The 21,777-nt window shown below is 30.9% G+C and overlaps 1 protein-coding gene across 1 annotated transcript; it reads right to left on the bottom strand.

The window, feature by feature from the left end:
- Window positions 1-7,229: 7,229 nt before the first annotated feature.
- LOC146530664 (uncharacterized) lies at window positions 7,230-20,946 on the bottom strand. The gene is made up of 2 exons (XM_085199401.1): window positions 20,839-20,946; window positions 7,230-9,491 (listed from the first exon to the last, which is right to left on the bottom strand). Exons 1-2 carry the CDS (start codon window positions 20,920-20,922, stop codon window positions 8,091-8,093), a joined length of 1,485 nt encoding a protein of 494 aa, XP_085055527.1. The 5' UTR covers window positions 20,923-20,946; the 3' UTR covers window positions 7,230-8,090.
- Window positions 20,947-21,777: the final 831 nt, after the last annotated feature.

Genomic DNA, 21,777 nt, shown 5'->3' with positions numbered 1-21,777 from the left:
ACCAATAACGCTCGAAGCCGCGGGCGATCGCTATATTGCCATAAGTTTAAAGTTTAACAAACGCATGTTCGCTGAAACGGGTACCTACGTAAGAAACTTTTCGGGTTGTAAATAAATGTTTGCAACTTTAACAAAGTTTGGTTATAGATGGTTACGGTTATCAGTTATGTGTTTGTGTTCATAATGTTTATGATATTGCCTTTGATGATTTTGTGTTTGAATTTTTTTGTGTGTGGGCATGAATTAATAATATGTTTTAGATTGTTTTTCTGTAGGAATTTTGTGTGAGATGTTGTTTTGGTTCAAAAAATGTATTTCTAAGTGTGATTTTTAAAGGTTATTTTCAGATCGATGATAAATATGTTATAGCTAATAAAATATTTGGGTCTTTTACTCATTATTCAAATTATAATTAGCGGTGAACATGGCTATATATTTTTAGCTTCACGCTCTATCCCGCATCCCGCATACCTACAGGGTAGGACAAGTAGAGGAAATTTAGTGTTCTTGTCTTTCTCCAGGTGTTGCGTGGCGGAAATTAACGCTACGCTTTGCACCAGGGAAAGGAAATTAAATTATAAAATATTTCATTATTTTATCGAACCCACAGCCAATCCTGTTAACTATACACGCTTGTGCCTCTGCGCTACGATAACCTCATATTATTTTTCACAAGTGTCTCGTCGTATCCAGTCTAATAGTTTCTAACTTTCAACTATACGAGTATAGGGCTATTATAATCTACTTATAGTTTAGCGTTTTTCCCCCTAATTGTCTTTTTTGTTATGTCTTCTTTCTCAACAAACTTTTTCTTTTCCCTAGTTCTGCTGTTACAAGTGAGCACGAGTTTTTGTTTCAGTTTGGCCATCTTAGTTATCATTACTTATATATTTTATATAGATTGTATGTATGTAAGTGTGTTACTTAATAACTACGCAATAGAGTAGATTCCGCATGAAGTTTAGTTTGTAAATGTAATTATACTTTGTTATTAGATTAGAACCTTAGTCCTAATGTAATAAGTATAGTTTCCCACAAATATATACAAGTATAGTTTTCTGAAAATTGAGGGTTTCATATATGTAGCAAGTGGCAAGTAATTTTTATTATATTAAGATTGATTTTAAATAAATTATATGAAATTAACCGGACTAAAAAAGCTGTAGAAATGATTTTTTTACTGGTTTCAAAAATATACTATAATTTCCACAACTATTTTTCCACAATTATATTAGCACATTTTAAGTTGTTTAATGTATCTGTCATTGTGTCTTCTATCACGGAGACAGTTCAGTTTATTATAAACTTTATAATTATTTTCTTTAATAGAAGCTTTCGATCTGCAATCGAGACATTACTCGTTGAGCAGCGGTACATAACCCTGCACTTTGTATATATAAAATTAATTTAAATATTAGCATTCTTATAAGTGGGAATTGTCACCATAAATATCGCATTTATACTCGTACTTTCTTATTCAAATAAATGTGATATATCTTCTAAAGCGAGACACTGTTTAAAGTTACGACTCTAATAGTTCTATAACAGCTGTTGACAACTGAACGCTGAATGCTCATAATTCAACAGATCCAATACAGAACAAGTTGCGACATGTTGGATCGAATAACTTGAATTTAGTTAAGAAAATATGAATAAAGTTTATGCTAATTTTAGAGGTGACGAAGTTTCCATTTCATTTACATAATGTATTTCATAATGTATTACGGATTTATGTTTATGTTTGATATTAGCTTTTGCTCATAGTCTCTCGATTCTCGCAATATGAGACATTTTGCTCTCGCTAAAATCTAACCCAAAAAATCTATTAATATTTCCTAAAACCCATTGACTATGACTGTAAAAGTGACTTTTGTGTGTTCAGCCCATTGCATATCCAATTTTATAAAGTTTTTTTTTAGTGAAGCTATTAGGGCTTTATCCATAGCAACTCGAATAATAACATGAATAAGTAAATTTTATCCAAGATTATTGTAGAATATTAATTTAGAAGGAAATTCTGCTACAGTAAACAATTTAGTTTGTAAATGTTATAACCGCATAATTATTTCTCATTAGGGACTAGTCAAGCATTATTCATTGAGCCAGGCCTTGTATATAGGTTACATTATAATTGTTGGTGAAGTAAGAGAACTGCCCGACAACGACAGACGCTCTCTTCTACCTGGCTACCCTAAGAATAAAGCATAAAGCTCAAAAATGTTATGCTACTTTAAGTTAGTTCTGCATCAATTCCCATGTTTCTTTTTTTAATTGAATTCAGTTTCAACGGCATCAAAGGCTTCGCCTGCGTGTATTATCGGAAATAACATAAGTTGCAAATGCCACATGTGCCATTCTAAGTGCATAGGTAACCCTTATTACAGATATAATAAGTTACATCCAAACGATTAAAGTAATTTTATATAGCTTAAGCTAGCAAGTTACTCATAATATTTTTTTATTGATAAAAGTGTTAAGTAAAAATGATTATTCAATAACTTAAATAAACGCCGTCTTTCTACTATTCAAGAAATAAATTTTCCTTCAACTCATAGACTTTTATGAGAAAAATTCTAATAGAGCCGACGACGTTACGTGTGAAGTTATTACTGGCATAGTTTTAAGTGCTATGAGGAAAATAATTTTAAGAATTTATGGCATGTTTTAGTCTTTCTTTTAATATTTTCTTATAGAAAATTGTATATTTTGTGTGTGCAGGGAACGAAGTGAATTCTCTTCTTAAAAAAAGAAAGTCTCTCTTTATCCTGTTATGTGAGAAAAGAGTTCAAGCTAAATTCTAATTTAAATTCATTAAAACATTCTTTATTCAATTATACTTTTGCAAGCATTTTTGAATCGCCAAATAAAGCTAGTGCCGGCTCAGATGACGGGTCTACTGAAAAAAGTTGGCAACTAATAACATAGAAAGAGATCAATACTAGTGATGAAGAAGGAATAAAAATTTAAGCACCTTATAACAAATTTTAACTTAAATATGACTAAACTTGTTAATTTTCTTCCGTTTCTGGTCTTTTTATTCTTAATTTCGAGGCATGATGTTGACAACTTAAATAAAAACAATAATATAATATTTATGAATTGGGTCATGTTTTTTTTATTTGTTTATAATTCACTTGTATTTAAAATTTCAAGGGATACAAATAAAAATAAACAAGCAAATCTGGAAACGAAATCAAGTATTCCAATACTCGTAAGAAAATATCTCAGAAATGGATGCTTGTTTCCATCCGTATTTCCCTTTTATTTTATTACCAGCCTTTCAAGTATTTTGTATAGGAGAGAATTTCAACCGGTTCGGAAGTATGTACTTTACTTTTAAATTGATTAACGTTTTATTTTACTTCAGGATTAATTGATGAATCTTTAAATTGGAACGAATTTGTTTTAGCATTATCATCCTCCAGATCTTTTGTTTACTTTTGAAGATACTTACTTACTACTGACTTTTCTTTTTTGTAAATTTTTATAAATCAATATTGAAATATTACAAAAATGTTATTTATTGAAAATTATATTTTTTTATTTTCTTAATTCTAGGCGTCCGAGGTAACTCTAACTATATTATATGGTATAGCAGGCTACGAAACGATTCACCTGATGTATGTAGCCCAAAACGATCCTTGAAAAGTGGATTTTTCTTCTTCACAAAAATATTTTTCAATTCATGCATCATCAGTAGTTTCCAAGATAAGCGGGTTTCACTACACCAATATTTTATAGTTTCTTGTAATAAAATATAAATAAATATATATGTATTTAATTCGCATATAAATGAAAATAATATTATTTTAAATAATTACTTGTTCGTATTTATATTCATTACTGAAGTTGTTACGTTATATTCATAAGTAACTCGTGTACCAAATAACTGTGGAGTGGCGGAAGTTGTTAATTTCTACCAACTGATGAAAACCACTTGAATGTTGGCTTCGAAAATCTAAAAATCAGAAACATATGTGAATATTAAAAGAAGTTTATTTTAATTTGAAAATATATTTAATTCTACAAGAGGTTTAAAAAATATTTGGGTTGATTTAAACTTTGAATTTTATTCATTTAGATTTTCATATTGTACTTTAACGTTATAGCGTTTTTCGTGAATCGTAGGTCCACATTTTCCCTCGAATTCTCTTCATCTTCATTGCCTGTTAAGTGGCAAAATTTTGTCTCGATACCAGAGCGATGACAATGGAAATATTAAATATTTCATTTCCTGGAATGGAAATCGAACCTACAACCTCCCCCTCCACCCTGTCACGCTTACAGTCACACTTTGTGCTCCTGCACCACGACTAGTTTCTATATGTACAGAGTATTCTAGATTATGTTAGAGCATACATAATTTTGATCTTTACCAAAAAGCACCGTAAACCGTCTCCAATTGTATCTACGGAGAAAATTAATATCTGTCTTAAACATACAAAAACATTTACTTAAACAAGGAGTCATTGTAAAAAAATTTAAAAAAAATAAATTTACACACATGTGAAAATGACAATCCTTTTTTTTTAAGTCAGTCAACAGCTAGAGCTCCTGCTGCTGAGCTGCTCCATGTCAGTCAACAGTCAACAGTCTACTGATTCCGAAACCATTTTTTATGGGAAAGTATATATTACTACAATATATGTACATTTTGAGCTATCTAACCTCAAAACAGCCATTTAACTGAATTTGTAGTTTAATTTAAATGAAATAGCTTTCTTGTTACCTGAAGTTTAAATTGTCGTACCACAATTTGCATGTTGTTTAGAGGTCAGATATGCGAAACTTAGATTACAAGTTGACGGTGGGAACCTAAATCCTGAGAGACATCACTTAGATCTACATATTAAAATTCGAATGAATTTAGTAATAGAAATGATTTAGTATATATTTAATGGTTATATATAAAAAATGTTATAAAGTATTCTCTATATAGCAAACTAGGTATAGGGACGAGGTTTTATGATATTGTTTATTGAGTTGCTGAATTAAACGCCGCGTTCTGTCTTGTTACTTTAGCGAGGGTATAAATGAGAAAATAATATATTTTCTCGAGTGGAAAACGAGCTCACATTTTTTGGAGATATTGCGAGGTGAGCAGCACAACTCAAAGCCTTGTTTTTTTGACCAGAATGGAGAAATGAATATAATTTATTCACTCGAGTGGGGATCGAACCCACATTCATCACGTTTACGTCTTTAAAAATCTATTAGTAAAGCAGAGAACATTTTCTTTTTCACTCAGTTTCCTCTGTGTGTATGTAGATATAAAAGATTACTTACACACTAGTTCACAAATCATGTACGAGTTGTGGTCTATTATTTTACTGTTTCATCGAATGTTATAGCGAGGTTTTGAAGCATGAAATCGAGTGCTGATTGAACTATCGATCTGATATTGAATACTGTATATTTATAAGTTGGCCTTTTAATTTTTCACAACCGCCACTGGTTTGTATTTATTTTAATTTCCTCGCGAAATAGGTTTTAATATAAATAACTTTTTTAAGCTTTTGTACTAATCACTTTTTTCAGTCCATTTGCTATAACATTTTTTATGTCAATTTATGTTTGCTAAAAAAATGAGAAAATTAAGAAAAAAGTTAAAAAAGAAAATTAAGTGAATTGAACACTCAATATTCTCCGAAGTATTGAGTACCATTTAATTTTTTTCTAGCTACTTTTTTCTATTTATTCTACAGATAAATAATTTCACTTTTAACATTACGTGGCTACTGAGACGTGAAAGCGCTTAATCATGAAAGGATATTAAGAAGATCGAAGAGAACGTACAATATTTTAAAAGCCAATTTAGTAACAATCGCTTGCTTAATGAAAAAATATATCTTTTTTAGAAACCAGAGTTAAAGTATAAATAAAGCTCTCTGAATCCCTAATAAGTTCTTAGCATTGTTTGTCTAAATGATGAATTCAATGTTACTGTTTTTTATAACCAAATTATGATAATGAAATGTGTGTTTTCAATATTTTCAGCAAAGTAGAGGAAAAGCGAAAAGTTTGCAAAGCTACAATTTTCTCATATATCTTCCACAGCGATGAATTATATTTTTATTATTGTATAGATATAGATAAAGTAATTATCATTTATTAATACATTTACATTTACTATACGAGTTAGTATATCCATATAGTATTTTTCCGTAAATATATTGAAATATATTCAATATTACTAAATAATTTTCATGAAATACGTTCTATAAAGGCTCAACCACAAAATCAGCTCATAAATCGTCGGCTTATCGAAAAAAGCCGCTAAAGAGATAAATGACAATCTCGCTATAAATTATACACTTCATATTGCCTTTCAATTCTTCCCGAACGAAATTTCCTTTGTTTAGCTATACAAACAATTTGTGAAATCATTTTACTTTTAGAAAATTTTTGGCACGGTTGTGTGCAAGCCAAGTCAGATGATGCTTGAAGATTTAAACGAAAGTTTTTAAATATCTGTATGAGAATTCAGTAAAAAGAGCTTAACTACTTCGCTAGTAAATAGTAAAATCTAAATTAATTTTATATCTTTTAATAGAATGGCAAATTTACCGACAGGCTGAGCAGCCTAGGAGACAGATTCTAGGGGTTGGCTAATTCTCGTTCCTCATAGAAATTGAAATGATTTCTATACAATAGATCTCATCAAAAACATAAATTTACAATGAAAGCCAAGTTAAATATTAAGTAATACGTCGTTTTTCTCTTCACAGAGAAAATAATGCTAAGTTTATATGGGTGCCGAGTTCTGTGTTCACTCAGGATAAAATTTTAGCTTTATATTTCGCCCGACATTTTTTTAGTATAGGCTTTATTTTATTTGCAAGTTAGTGTACCTTACTGGATTATTTGATATGTTGATATGTGGTTTGGTGCCTGTAGACAAAAATAGCCAAGTCAAATTAAGAGCTATAAGCGCCTACGAACATATTAGGAGCAAATGTCGAATTGCTTTACATAAATTATTAACAATAAATATTCATTAATTAATAAATAAATTGTAGGTGTCTGGCGGCTAAAATACTGGATGTGTCTGGCAATTGCCAACGTCATTTCTATTATTATTTCCAAGAAAATATTCGGTATAATTTTTTGCTCCTTATTTACCTAATAACTTCCGTCCAAGCTCCATATTCCTTAATAGTACTTACCGATATTGGCACAGGAACTTTTAGGTTTTATAACGTAACAAAGGTCGAGAATTTGTTTAAACATTTGTATAAAATTAAGTATTTATTTTAATAAAATGCAATTATACTATTTACAAGCATGCGCTCAATGGCAATACACAAAGACTATAAAGCATGAGTTACATCAATTTTTTTCGTATTTGATAAATGCCATTCTGTGGCACAATTATAAAATATGATTTTACAACAGTTTACAGTATCATTTGTAAATATAGTGCATATTATATAAATTTCATACAATTTTGTACATATATTTTATTATGGTCAATTCAAATCGACGGAACTTCAATAGTTTTGCCTAAATAACATTCTTTACATATAACTGCTGAATTTAATACATATATTGTCTGAATTAAGTATTTTAAAATTAAAAACTTTATGAATATAGAAATCTCCCTAAATAATTCTTCTTGTGTAACTCAATCTTTACATTCCATGCAAAGAATTTCTTTTTGCTTTCATTTCATCACTTGCTTCAATAAGCACGACCATGTTAATTTTATTCCATTTCACCGATGACATTACTATCTACATACATACATTATATATGTATGCTATTATTAAATAATATGAAACTCTTGATTCACGTATGTCTATTCAACTATGGGGCTTTAGTCACTTCTACAATTTCTCGTTATTGTATAAATATACATATTAAATGTACATATAATAAATAAAAGCTTTCTTATTTAAATACAATATTACAATATTATAAAAAAAGTCACCCAAAAATTATCAATATAGAAAATTCTAAGTCAATTATACTTTACAAATCTATATTTTTTAACTTAAAATCCGCTTTCCTACACCGTACATAAAAAAATCGTTCAACTACCTCAGTTTATTGTCTCTAGACTAGAACACTACTCGTCAGTACTACACACATTATGGAACATTTACTGGCAAAAACATTTGAGGATCTCCTAATTTGGGCTCAAATCGAATATTTACTTTCGTATCTCCATCACCAACTTCTAAAAAGCTATTCCAATCTACCATCCAGTAAAATCCATTTTTCTTTGGCGGTGGTAATTCAGAGTCTCCTGGTATAACCGGAGCCGCACCACCGAAAGAATCTTCGAGATCTGCTATAGACGCTCCACTGTCAGAATCAGAAGCCACAGTGTCAGGTATTTCTGCATTCTTGGTATCAGTTTGAGAGCTAGATACGATGTTTGTAGAGTTATCTGCAACTAAACTTTCTGATGTATTTGCTTGACGCTTACTTTGATCAATACCTACAACTACTTCGTCTTCTGACGGGCTTGGGCCTTTATTAAGAGGTATAACTTTCACTGCTTCGTAATCAATAGGCTCGTAATTTGATTTTGGAGTACTCGAAACTGCTTTTGGTTTTCTAGGCTTTGGTAAATCTAAAGGTAAAACGCTTTGTTTTGTTTCTGATGAGGACGTGTCTAACTCAAACGGAAACTGTGGCTTTAAAGGTTCATATAAGAAATTCGTTTGAGCGAAGTTTTGGTCTTTATAAGCAGATGTAGATAAATCTGATGGTGAAATGAGATCATAAGTAAGTAATAAGTTTTCTGGCAACTGTACCGTGCCATCAACTATCCTTGGTTTTGGTAATGGCTTAAAACCTTCCAGGGGTAGCAAGAAGTTGTCTTTTCCTGGTTTGTCTCTTAAGCCATGTGCTTCTAAAAATGCCTGTAATTCAGCTGGAAGGTCTAGTGCTGGCTTCTTCGTATTTTTAGTTTTAGGTACTTGTTTAACGTCATTTCTTAATTTTGTTTGCTTAATTGGTTTCGGAGTGAATTGGTCAGTAATGACTTGAAGGCGTGGAGGCTTTGTATATAGTTCTTGCAAGGACGATCCGTCTCTAGGCGTATAAGGCAAAACCACAGTTAAAGTTGGACTTGACTTTGATGTAGATTCTATCGGGCTTGAAGAAGATGATACTGTATCATCACTATCTGTAACAAGGCTGTCGCTACTTACTGCTACATGTGTAAGTTGAGTTGCAATTTCATTATCTTGTAAATTTTTATACTTTAAGGATTCATCTACTTTCTTTGAATCATTTTTGATAGGACCCTTTGTAGTTGTTCTTATATTATTGACTTTATTATTGGGTAAGGAAGTACTTTTGGCATCCTCTGCTCTTATGTCATTCAATAATTGTATAATTTCTTCTCTAGTTAGTCTAGGTAGAAGTGTATTGGTTTTCAGAATACTTTGAACTTGTTGTACTGTTTTCTCAACATCTACAGCAGCCTGAGTAATCGTCAGTAATGCTACTGTCAAGCAGCACCAAAATAGCTTCATGGCCTGTAAAATAACATAATTCAATTAATAATGGAATAATCAACACAATTCAAAAACAAGAGACAGTGGTGGCGCATGGGACATGCATGTGACTGTAAACGTGACAGGTTGTGAGTTTGATTCTACGACGGCCTCGAGCATCAAGTGTCGATGAAACATTTTTTTTTCATTTTCTAGCTCTGGTGACGAATCACTGCGTGGCGTTGAGTTCCGCCACTGAACAGGCAATGCCTACAGAATTAGGCGAAACGTAGGGAACGGAAGTGGCTTAATGGAAACGAAGTGTTTTAACATTATCTTTCCAGGTTATCTGCTATAGTAGAAGATAGATAGTTTATACATTTTAAGTGTGTAGCCATATTGTTGTTTATTAAACAATTATTTGTTTTTAATACTTTGACTAGGTTACGCGCAGTTGAAGTGTTTAATGATGCATTTAGCCTTTTGGTATGTGTGTCATGTAGTCCTTCGCAACTATCTAATTGTTTAATGTCTACGCTTGCTTAGTAAAAACTATAAAAAATTGCCTTCAACTTTGACTAACAATTATTAGCGGTAACATCCATTGTGAAATATACCTACCTAACTAGAATTCTCTTGGCAAACGACTTGTATTTTACTTTTACATTCTATGCCATTCTATACCTTTTACCATTGGTATTTAAAAAAGAGGCGTGAATATATAGTACGTTATGTTATAAGATAAAAAAATATAGATTGTATTGAATGCTCTGCATGGGATTCAATTCTAAGTTTTTATGCTGTCATATAACACTATCTTTCATGTCACATATTTAAATAAGGAAATCGTAGTAATATGAGGGAACAAGCTTGTGATTGTAAACACGATAGGTTGTGGGTTCGATTCCCATTCAACACGCAAAGCCGGAAAGGCAAGCGGTGGAAAGTGGAGAACAGAGTGTCTTAACAATAGAATCAGGTTTCCCTCTGTCTATTCTGCTATGTTCTACAGCATAAAGAAAAGATTAAAGAAGATTTAAATGTCAGTCTTTCAGTATTATTTAATAATATTTCAGGTACGATGTTACATTATATGGTAGGGCCAAGCAACGCTCACGTATTCACTTTCTATACGTCCATAGCAGCTAATTGGTATTCAGCGTGCATGTTGCAACGGCTTTTCTCACGTCTCTAATGGCCTTTGACATACCTACAGATATTACAAGATATTTGATTGCCAACAATTTTGTAGATTTTATTTGTTGAAGTGGAATAAGGATAGAATATTATTTATATTCATTTTGTAAATAAATTGATTTTTGTCTTTATTTACTTACTGTAAGTCCAGTGAGTGAGAGTTTTAATTAGTTAACAATATTATTTTATGGAAAAGATTTAAAACTATTAATAGTTTTAATGAACTTGGCTTTTTTCTCATTTTTTTTTCAATGGAATATTTCATTCACCATTAGAAGTTATGTTTGGTTGGTTTTTCATATATAAAACTTCTCTCTGACAAGTGATTCTTAGGCTGTTTGTTCAAAAAGCCGGAGCGAACGCGCAGAACAGAGAAAAAAATCTAATATTCTAAGCTATACTAACATTTTTTTTAAATATCATAATATAAAGGTACATAAGAGATGTACAAAATATATGTAGATACAAAGCTAATGAACAAAAACCCTATAATTTATTATACTCTGAAACAATACAATAATTCATTTTTACTCTCTTAGCAAAGCTCATTATCCTCCGTTGAAGGGTTGCTTTACCTATTTCAAGAGTAAAAGCTTCCTTAATGCCTTATACATTTTGCTTACTTGAAGATATGGGTTGTTTACATGAAAATGTTTGTGTGTATGGATTTTTAGAAACTGTCGTGACTCGTGCGAAAGTTGTGGATTTGTTTCCATTTGAAGAATTGTTTACATGAAAGCGTTATAATCTTTTTGGGTAAGAAAAGACATAACGATGAAAAGAGAATGAAGTTTATTTAGGGCCACAGTCCCGCACACAACAAGGTATAAGGGAACCTATTATTAAGACACTCTGTTCCCTATTTTGCTATTAATTCTGATGGCTTTGCGTGACAAGTGGCGGAACTCAGCGCCGTGCTTTTGCCTCAATACTAAAGCGAAAATCAACAAGTTTTTTCCCTAATACTCGAAAACAAAAAGTGTTTAGTTCAATTAGTATAAACATGATATATTTACATACTCGTTACTCAAACAAAAGTATGTCAAGTACAGGCATGCTCGAGTCACTCATATGTCCATATGTCTTACATATTTTTTTGTATTTATTATGCTTTTATAGCATTATCAGTAATTGCAATTGAGACCATTAGTGGCGCAGGGGCACAAACGTGCGACTATAAACGCGACAGGTTGTAGGTTCGAATGTTTAATATTTTCATTTCCTCGTTCTGGTAGCGAGACAAAGTGCGGCGTTGAGTTCCACCGCTCACCACGCAATGCCTCCAGAATTCGGTGGAAAGTGAAGAACGAAAGGAGTTTTCTCTGCCTTTGAGCTTAAGCCATTTAATTCCATTATAGAAAATATAAAATCTCAATATAATTATTTTTCTGAAAAATTAAATAAAAGTAGTAAAACGCAGTGGTAAAACGTTTATAAATATGGGAGAGATTGGTTGGGTTAAGCAACATTCACTTATATAAAACGTTGATGGGGGTGCATGTGACCTCGCAGCTACTTCGAAGGGTTTCTTAAGTCGGTTGTCAAGTAATAGCAAGGCCACGAATATTATATATAATCAAAAACCTGTATAATTTCAAATAATATTCTGGTAATTGTCAGTTTGGGTGAACACGACAGAAGTAATAATAAGAAAATAACAAAAAAATATTTTAAAATACAACTTACATAGTAACTCTTATGTGATCGTTTTTCTTAGTAGAAAATATTGTAATTAAAAAAAGTGCTGTATAACATAGAGTAGAGCATAACTCTACTGATAATATTTTTTGATACTGATTTAAAATTATAAGGATGTGTATCATAGAGCAAATTTAGTGATGTATCACTTTATTTTTCAAGTGAATTTTAACGAATGCTTTCACTTGATTCTTTTTCGGGTGAACAGGTCAGTGAGAATCGAATTCGCAACGATCTTGTTCTGCCATATCACTAGTACATCAAGATGTCGTCTATCTTAGCGCATAGTATATTAAAAAAAAAGTAATATATATACAAAAAATAAGTAGATTAACTCGGTCAAAGGAACAAAACACTACAAGCTAAATAAAAGACATTACTTTTGGCTGGATGTGTGCCAAATATACGTATTTTGTCGACTTACTTCCCGAAAATATAGTACAAATACGTCCGGCTGGTTTTTATAAATACCTGGCATTTCCTTATTTTCATATAAAATTAAATGTGCACCTTTTGTAGAAATGTTATTATTTGTTTTATATATATATGTATAATGAAATATTTTTTTTATCTTTATTTACTGACCAAATTATGTTTAATAATACTTTTGAAATTCCAACTCAAAATCAAGTAATTAATATTTTTTTTATTAAAGGAGAGAGAATCTGTCTAGAATCTAGATATTTCTTTGACATAAAAACTTAGTAACTCCTTTGAAAATGAAATATCCAATTTATTTGAGTTGTATCATATTTCAGGATGACAACTCTCTAAGGAGTAAGCGGAAAACTAAAGTTATTTAAAATACATTTGACGTCATGGGCGACGACGGTCTGTCTTCTTAATGTTAAAGCGATGGTCGTGGGTACGATCCCTATTTGGGAAAATATTTTTTTTCATTTCTGAAAGTTGAGAACGGAGTGTCTGAACACTAAGCTTTTTCTGCCTACCCTGCTTTGCGGGAAAAACGTGAAGCTATAAAATATATATATGTTAAATAAAGTCTTAGAAAGGTATTATATTTAAACAATGGAGTATAAAAACTTGTAAAGTACTAGCAGGTATATAAATTAACTGTTGAATCGCTTAATACAAAGGGTATTGTTTAAACGTGCATTAATAATATACGTAACGTGAGATTTTCTTTTATTTTTCTTTTTCCGGTTATATTTGGAAAATTTTGTGTGATTTTGGAAAGTTATGTTTGGAATTTTTTATTTATGTGTTGTTTTATATTAGGATTCCTATCTCTTTTGTAAAATGTTTTATTTCCTCTATGTATGTAATAAAGTTTTATCTATCTATCTATCTATTTTATACTCTTTTAATAAAATTATTATACTATAAACCAACCCAACGCTTAAAACGTATAAAAACTTGGACAAGCGACAGTGATGTAAACAAACCGAAAGTGAAAGTCAGTCAATAACCTGTTCGGTACTTCGTAATGAGATATACCATTGCCGTTTTAATAAGAAATTCTTGTATTAAATTCACATCTAGCCATCAATGGATGATATATGAGGTTTGTTCACGTGACTATTATATTAAAATTATAATTAATTCATATTGGCTATGAGATGAATTGAATTATTACATAATTATGTATTATGCATAATAGTATAATTTGAGGCCAGTCGTGGCGCAGGAGCAGAAAGTGGTTCTATAAACGCGGCTGGTTCTGGGTTCGATCCCCACTAAGGTAAATGAAATATTTATTTAACTTTCTATTTCCATTTCTTCGTTTTGGTGTCGAGGGAAATCGCGGCGTTAAGTTCTGCCTCTTTACACTCAATGTTTCCAGAATTCGATGGAAAGTGTCTTAACACTAGTTTCTCTCTGTTTATCCCGCTGTGTGCGAGATACAGAAGTGAAGCTGCTAATTTGTATAATAGTAATAGTATATATGAACATTTATTGCATAATCTTAATTACTTCATTTGGAATTGATTGGTCTTGGCACTGTTAATATCAATTATGGATTAAATCGATCATCAATATATATTATATCTCGTGATTGAGACAAATAGTTTGAAATTGAATGTACTCGTAAGAAAAAACTTTATAATGAACAGCCTTTATCTCGTATATAGAGAACCTAGTGGTAAAACACTCTATTCTCTACTTTCCTCAAAATTTGAGACAGCTTACTGGCATGTAGGATGGCAGGGAAGTGAAAAAACTTCATTATCTCAATCGTTAATTGAACCCATAACCATTGCTATGAAATTCGGACGCTATCACAGAAGGCTATTTGTTATCCAAAAAGACAATTCCGCGTTCCCCTCTTTTTTTTGTATTCTTTGAACACAAAAGTGAAAAAATTAAAATATTAAATGAAGGAATTCACCGCCACCCTCTACCAGAGCGAGAAAGTGAGAGTTCCTCGAGTGGGAATCGCACTGACAACCACCACGTTGACAGTCACACGCTGCCCTTGGGTCACGATAGCCTCAAGCTACGAACTTTTAAATATTTCAGTATAAAATTTAAACCTATCAAAATAAACTAATGAGAGGGCCATATAAAATATTTTTACATATTATGAAGTGGTCGGTGTGCGGAGTGGGCGTAAGCGTTGATTGGCTCTCTTGACCGCTTTTGCAATACATCGATAATCGTGAACACTACCTACCCTGCTGCTGAATGACCGAACCACTTTTTTTTTCTCTTATATTAATTTTAAATTTTATATGAATTTTTAATTTATGAATTTTATATGAACGTTCTGAATAAGTATGAAATAATTTATGATGTTTTTTTATATTTTAAATATCTAGATGAAATTGTAGGAATTGTAAATACTTATGTGTAGGTATATTAAATGAAATAATATTATTTATGCTATTTAAAAATTTTATAGGTTATAATTATTTAATAATAATTAACTTTTGTATTAGACAGTCTATTTGTCGATGAAGATTAAAGGTTTTATTATATCACGTTAACCGTTTCGATGTAACTCTTTACCTGAGGTCAGAGCTACCTCGGGCACTTAGAATGTAATTCTTATACACATATCATTACAAAAGGAGGCCAGTCGTGCAAATGTTAACGCGACAGGTTCGATTCCCACTCGAGGAAATGAAATATTTAATATTTTCATTTGTAAGTGTACGGGAATAGTGTCGCGGTGCGGTATATTGAAATTGTCAAATCTATTGGACAACCTTTCAAGTACACTCGACATTTGACACTTGTACACAACGACTAATGCGACACTAATTAGAGACACTCGTGTTCATAGATACTTTCGATGTATACACTGAGTGTACCGTTATATAGATAGTCTCGTAGTCTATTCGTACATTAACAAATGTGGGTATTACCAACAAAGTTGTTAATAGACAAATTGGTCGTTGAGAATTTGCAAACCATCGATTGAGTCATTGAGCTTATGAAATGTCTGATACACGATTGCGTTAAGGTTTCATCTCTAAAACTTAGTTATGTATGACAGTATGTAAAATTACTTTTAATTTATTTTTCATAATTTGTAGGTTCGATTCCCACTTGAGAACTATTTAATATATAACAATAACGCGTTAGAAAATAACTCGAGTGAAATAGAGCCGATTTACCATCAATGCCTTAAGAACTCGCAACGGAATTTGGGAAACAGAAGTCTTAATGATGAACGGATTGTCTAAATACTAGGTTCCCAGGTTCTCTTTGTCTACTATGCTAGATGCGGGATGGAGCATGAATTTTAAAAAAGGAAAAATATATGTAGTTGTATCAAACAAAATGAAGATTACATTTGTTATCCACTTACACTGATAAAATCTAAATCCATTTACCACGCGTGTATCCCAAAAAACTAAAGTAGGCCGCATTGTGTCATGGCCGCGGGTGGTTTTTGAATATTTTGTTATATATATGTATATCTATATTATCTGTACTTAATATTATAAAATTGAAGAATTTGTTTGGTTGAACGTGCTAATCTCAGGAACTGGTTCGAATTAAAATATATATTTTTGTATGAGATAGTCCTTTTATCGAGAAAGGCTTTAGACAAAATATTATCATGTCAACAGTTTCTTTGTAACTACTGTGTTTGCGGCCAGGGTTATGTTACGTACTTAGAATAAGTCATATGGAAAATTTATTATATTATATATATAATTTCTTCTTTTTATTTTTGGACTTGGAATGGAATTTAGTAGTAACGATTATCGATTTAAATCAATATAGGGGATTCTTTATTTAATATATTTATCTGTCAACTAAAACAGTACGCTCTACCTATACACAAAAAATCTATACATAACAATAGGTTCCTAGGTTCCCTCTGCCTACCCTCTTATGTGTGGGTGCAGCAAAAACAAAAATAAACAAGACAGAGCTTAACGTTGCGTAATATATGTAAGATAACATTGTTATCTATGCATATTGTTAAACCTTGCGTTTACAAATATTTAAAAGAAGGTAACCTTTTGATTGCGTTATCGCCTTGAACATACGGACATAATAACATTTTACATATATTGAATTACCAAAACATTTTATAATATACTAGCGGACGCGCGCAGCTTCGCTTACGTATTTAGGGGTGAATTCTAACAAACTATGAAACATGTGTTCAATGAAATATTCTTAAGAGTCTAAATTTCAAATTTTATAAAAATCGGTGGCGTTTTAAAGATTTTTCCAAAAAAACTTTCAACCCCTTATTTGCACCGTTAGGGGATGAATTTTAGAAAACCATAAAACACATGTTCAATTAAATATTTTTAAGAGTCTAAATTTCAAATTTTATAAAAATCGGTGGCGATTTAAGAATTTTTCCATACAAACTTTCAACCCCTTTTTTGCACCCTTATGGAAAGAATTCTAGAAAACGATGCAACACGTGTTCAATTAAATACTTTTAAGAGTCTGAATTTCAAATTTTATAAGAATCGGTACCGATTTAAAAATTTTTCCATACTAACTTTCAACCCCTATTTCACCCCTTTAAGGTTAAAATTTTTCAAAATCCCTTCTTAGTGGATGTCCAGATTACGAAAGTAAACATCTGTCCAAATTACACGTTTCTACGCACAGCGGTTACGGCTGTGCGTGCGTCTTACCTCAGTCAGTGAGGACAAGTCCTTTTATATATATAGATAAGAATTCTGTTAACCGACTTAATTTTAATTTTTTATAACTTTCATATACAGAATCGACTTTTCTATCCTTTTATATTATATCTTTAGAATTAAAGGAGATACTTTTAATTTACTAAAAACGCATTATGCAAAGTATAATTAAACGGAGAGGGGCCAAAGTCTTTGTTATTGAAATAACTTGGATTGGCCGACAGGTTAATTAGCATATTTGAAAAGGGAATTAAGAAAATAATATAGGTATTACAATTTATTAAAAAGTTTTCTTAGGTATAATGGTAAACGAGCTGTAGATTTCGTTTTAGAAACGTATTTAACGTAACAAAAAATCGATTTCAAATACCTGTCAACTATTCATATCTACATAAATATAATATTTTGAGGCCGCCGTAGCGTAAAGGCACAAGGGTGTGACTGTAACGTGACGTTTATGGATTAAATAATCCAATAAATTTAATAATTTCATCAATATTCACATTCATATAATAAATAGTCAGTTAAGGGTTCCGTCATACTCGCCCAGTAAGGATTCTGTATAAATTTCAGGTAGTCTTACTTACGTACTTCCCGTACCTTAACTCGAACGAACGATTCGAACCTTAGTAGGGTAACAAAGTAATTCTATAAGGATTTTGTTTATTTCTTTTAAGGTTGGAAACTTAAAAAAATGAGTAAAGAATTATCTAGCGAATTATACACACAATTATACATTGCTTTGACGAGATCTCTTTATGAATATAATACATATGATTTTCATATATTTTTTTTATTATTGAATAACCACAAAATTAGCATTTAAATATATTTTTGCTAGAAAAATACATAAAACATTCGACGACCGCAAATCCTCTAAATGATAAAATCTTGTAATAAACTAGATGACAAAAAACAAAAATGTACTTTGTGAAGTTAGACTTTGAATGAAGTTGTTTATACTAAAGGTTTTATTTTCATATAACATTAATTAATCTTTTGACAAATTAAAACGTAAACAATTGTTGAGTTGAAGTTTTAAGATGGCAGAGAGTACGAATAGTGTCTAGACACTCTATCTGCTTCCAATTTCCACCTAAATTAAAATATTGCGTATAATAATGTTTAATTTACATTTAATATATTCATATTATATATTCTTTGACCTTTCCAGCCTAGCGGATCTAACCAATGTCTTAGTTCGGCTGAACCAGAGCGAAACGAACTACTGATGCTTATAGAAATGTTTACATATAGTTAACTTTTTCTTTCGATCTTTTTTCTTTCAATTCGATGATACAAAGAAAAGCTCGTGTTAAGACATTATATTCTTCACTTTCTGTATGAATTCTAGACATTGCGATTTGAGCGGAAATTAACGCCGCGATATGTCTTACCAGCCGGGCAAATTTAACACGTTGAAAGTCAAACGCCGTGGTACTACGCCAAGATGGCTATATTATTTTAGAAATTAGATATAAGAAAAATTTAATATAAAACAATTCTGTTTAGTAATTACACGATAGACTCATTAAATTCTCCTTTGTATCTATTATCGATATTATAATGATACACTAATTGTTGTAACAGAGTATTACGTTTAATAATTAATTGCAATTAAGTTTTGCCTTAATGTCTTTCGCGATGAGCATCTTTACTTTCACCTGCATGTAGAGTGCAACGCTCTTAGCAGTTTTGTGCTACAAAGTGTTATAGCATATTGTCATAGTGTGAAAACTTTATTTGCCACTACTGGTTTTGTAGATATTGTGTTGATATAAATATATATTAGCCGTTCAAATTCGTGAAATTCACACATTTTATAGATACGTTTATGGTTAATTTTTTGCTTAGGAAAATGTTAAAAAAAATAATAAAAAATGTATTTTAATAGAGGAAAAATGCAATTACGTAGTGTAATTTCTCTCAGAATATTTTTTTTGAAGACGACATAAAGATTTTTTTTTTAATTTCACGTGGGAATTTCGCATAGAGTAGGATAGACAGAGGGAACCTAGTTTTATGTTACTCCGTTCCTCATGTATCACATAAATTTCCAGACACTGAACATACAACCGTCGAGGTTATAGTAAGACAGTGTGCCGCTGCTCCACGATGGTCTTAGAAAATGATTTCTATAATAAATATATAAAGAGTCAAAATGTTATTTTAATAGTATATCGAGAATATTTAAAAATATTTTCTTAATACCGTCATAATAAATATTTATCAGCCAAATTATAGCCAGACCCATTCACGATTTAAGGAATGCTTTAATGATTTCGTCAGCCACTTTCCTTTTACATATTATGCATTCAACGCAGGTATATAATTTTGGTAGCAGCACCTATACAAAGAAATAGGATGTGAATCAAAATCAAATCATAATATGTGAAGGTTGTGAATTCACATCCTGTCCCTTGAAATATTTATAACATGTAAAAGTATTGTATGTTGAGTGGCAGAACATAACGCCGCGTTATATCTTTATATATTTAATGAATTTTAGATATTTGCAAAGAAGTTATGGAAAATGCATGAAAATTTATGTAATTAGTCTCTTTGTAATTAGTATCTTTGTTAGTAATTTAACGTCTTTTTTATTTCTTATTTTATTACGCGTTAATTTCATAACAATTGATTTAAAAGATCATAAAAAACTTTTCTTTACCGTAATTTTCAAGGTTCTTATAATAGTTCAATAATTAATTTAGCCTTTCGTCACAATTGTTGTAATATTCAAACAAAGTGGTTTCAAATTTTATAAAAAAAATAATAAAGTAGCTTCACTCTTTATTCCGCACATAGCAGGGTAAACATAGGGGAACTGGGAACCTAATGCTTAGACATTCATCAGATAGTGGGGAATTGACCGTCACATCACTAACTTTTTCTTTGCATATCCACATACATTAAAAGTATGTAGATTTGCCAAAAAAAAGTAATTGTACTACATTACATACAAATTATATTAATAAATTTATATTCTTTACTTTGGAACTAATGATCAAATTATTAAATTTTTAATAAATTTAATGAGGCTAATATATTTATTATAAAATTTAAACATAATATTTGAATAAAGTTTAAATTTATACTTGACCTGGTTACTTACATATATGCTAACATTTGAAATATTTCTATAAAATATAAAAATATATCTATAAAATATCATTATACGTTTAGTAAAATATATATAAAATATATACTGCTCGAATATATACCTTTTCTTTTAAATTAAGAAGATTTTTTCAATCACAAAATAATTAAATAACACAATTATCTTACATTAATCAAATAATATCACGTAAATCAAACTCTACCATTCCCTTTTCCTATATCCACTAATTTTGCCACTAAAAAACACTAAATTATATCACTAAAACTAAAAAAAACACTAAATAACCTACCGTATAAATATGCACCACTGAACCAAGTGAGACCACTCGCGACACTGGTGAGGTAACTGCGATTACTAAATCGCAGACAGTCATTACGTTACTACTATTTCTTTGAATGCTTATATTATAGTAGAATTATTAATGTTGTTGCTTATTAATGATGCAAAAAATCGTTACACCCTGTATCCCGCACGTAGGCAGCAGCAGAGGGAACCTGGGAACCTGGTGTTAAGACACGCTGTTCCCCATTAAGATACTTCCGTTCTCAACTTTCCGCCAAATTCATGAGGCATTGTGTATTAAGTGGTGGGACTCAACGCATCGCTTGCTAGAAGCGAGGAAATGAAAATAATAAATATTTTATTTCCCACAAATGAGAATCGTACCCAGTCGTACTTATTTGCCCCTGGAATATATAATTCTTGTATAATTCTTAGTCATCTTGTGTCAAGTTGACCAAATATAGTTAAGACAAATTATAAATTGAGGTCATGGTGGTCTAGTAAACGATGGTTTTAGATTCAATCATCACTCAGAGAAATGAATAATTTTGAGCTTCCCGCTCTGGTAGACATGGTGCGGCGTTGAGTGCCGCCACGCAATTGTCTCGAATGCAGGTGGAAAACTAAGAATGATGACGATAACGAAGATTGTCGTAACAAAGATTTTTCTTGTTTAAAGTGTATATAAATAAAAAATCTACATACATATCTATTAATTGCCTCAAGAGATTATCAAATAAGAAAGAAATATTTATTTTCATTACTCATTCGGTTCTCGCTTAAAAGTCTGTCACTAGTCACTAGACAAATAAGCTATAGTTTTTAATAATTATGCTATATAAGGGAACACAATGTATACTGTAGGTTATAAATGTTGTAAAAGAAAAACCGAATAATTTTCTATTTTACTCAAATTTAAAAAAAATGTTATAAAGTTAAAATAAAA

The sequence above is a fragment of the Heliconius melpomene genome, chromosome 16, assembly GCF_056956725.1.
Source record: "Heliconius melpomene rosina isolate 202511_hmr_F chromosome 16, ASM5695672v1, whole genome shotgun sequence".
In the NCBI taxonomy this organism is placed as follows: Eukaryota; Metazoa; Arthropoda; class Insecta; order Lepidoptera; family Nymphalidae; genus Heliconius; species Heliconius melpomene.
The sequence above is the reverse complement of the archived record's forward strand: the minus strand, read 5'-3'. Positions and strand labels throughout refer to the sequence as shown.

Excerpts from the sequence above, each read along its gene's own strand:
- LOC146530664 (XM_085199401.1), bottom strand. The coding sequence starts at position 20,922 with ATGACTGTCTGCGATTTAGTAATCGCAGTTACCTCACCAGTGTCGCGA. Across the intron at positions 9,492-20,838 it reads CAGTGGTGCATATTTATACG|GCCATGAAGCTATTTTGGTG; the intron begins GTAGGTTATTTA and ends GTTATTTTACAG.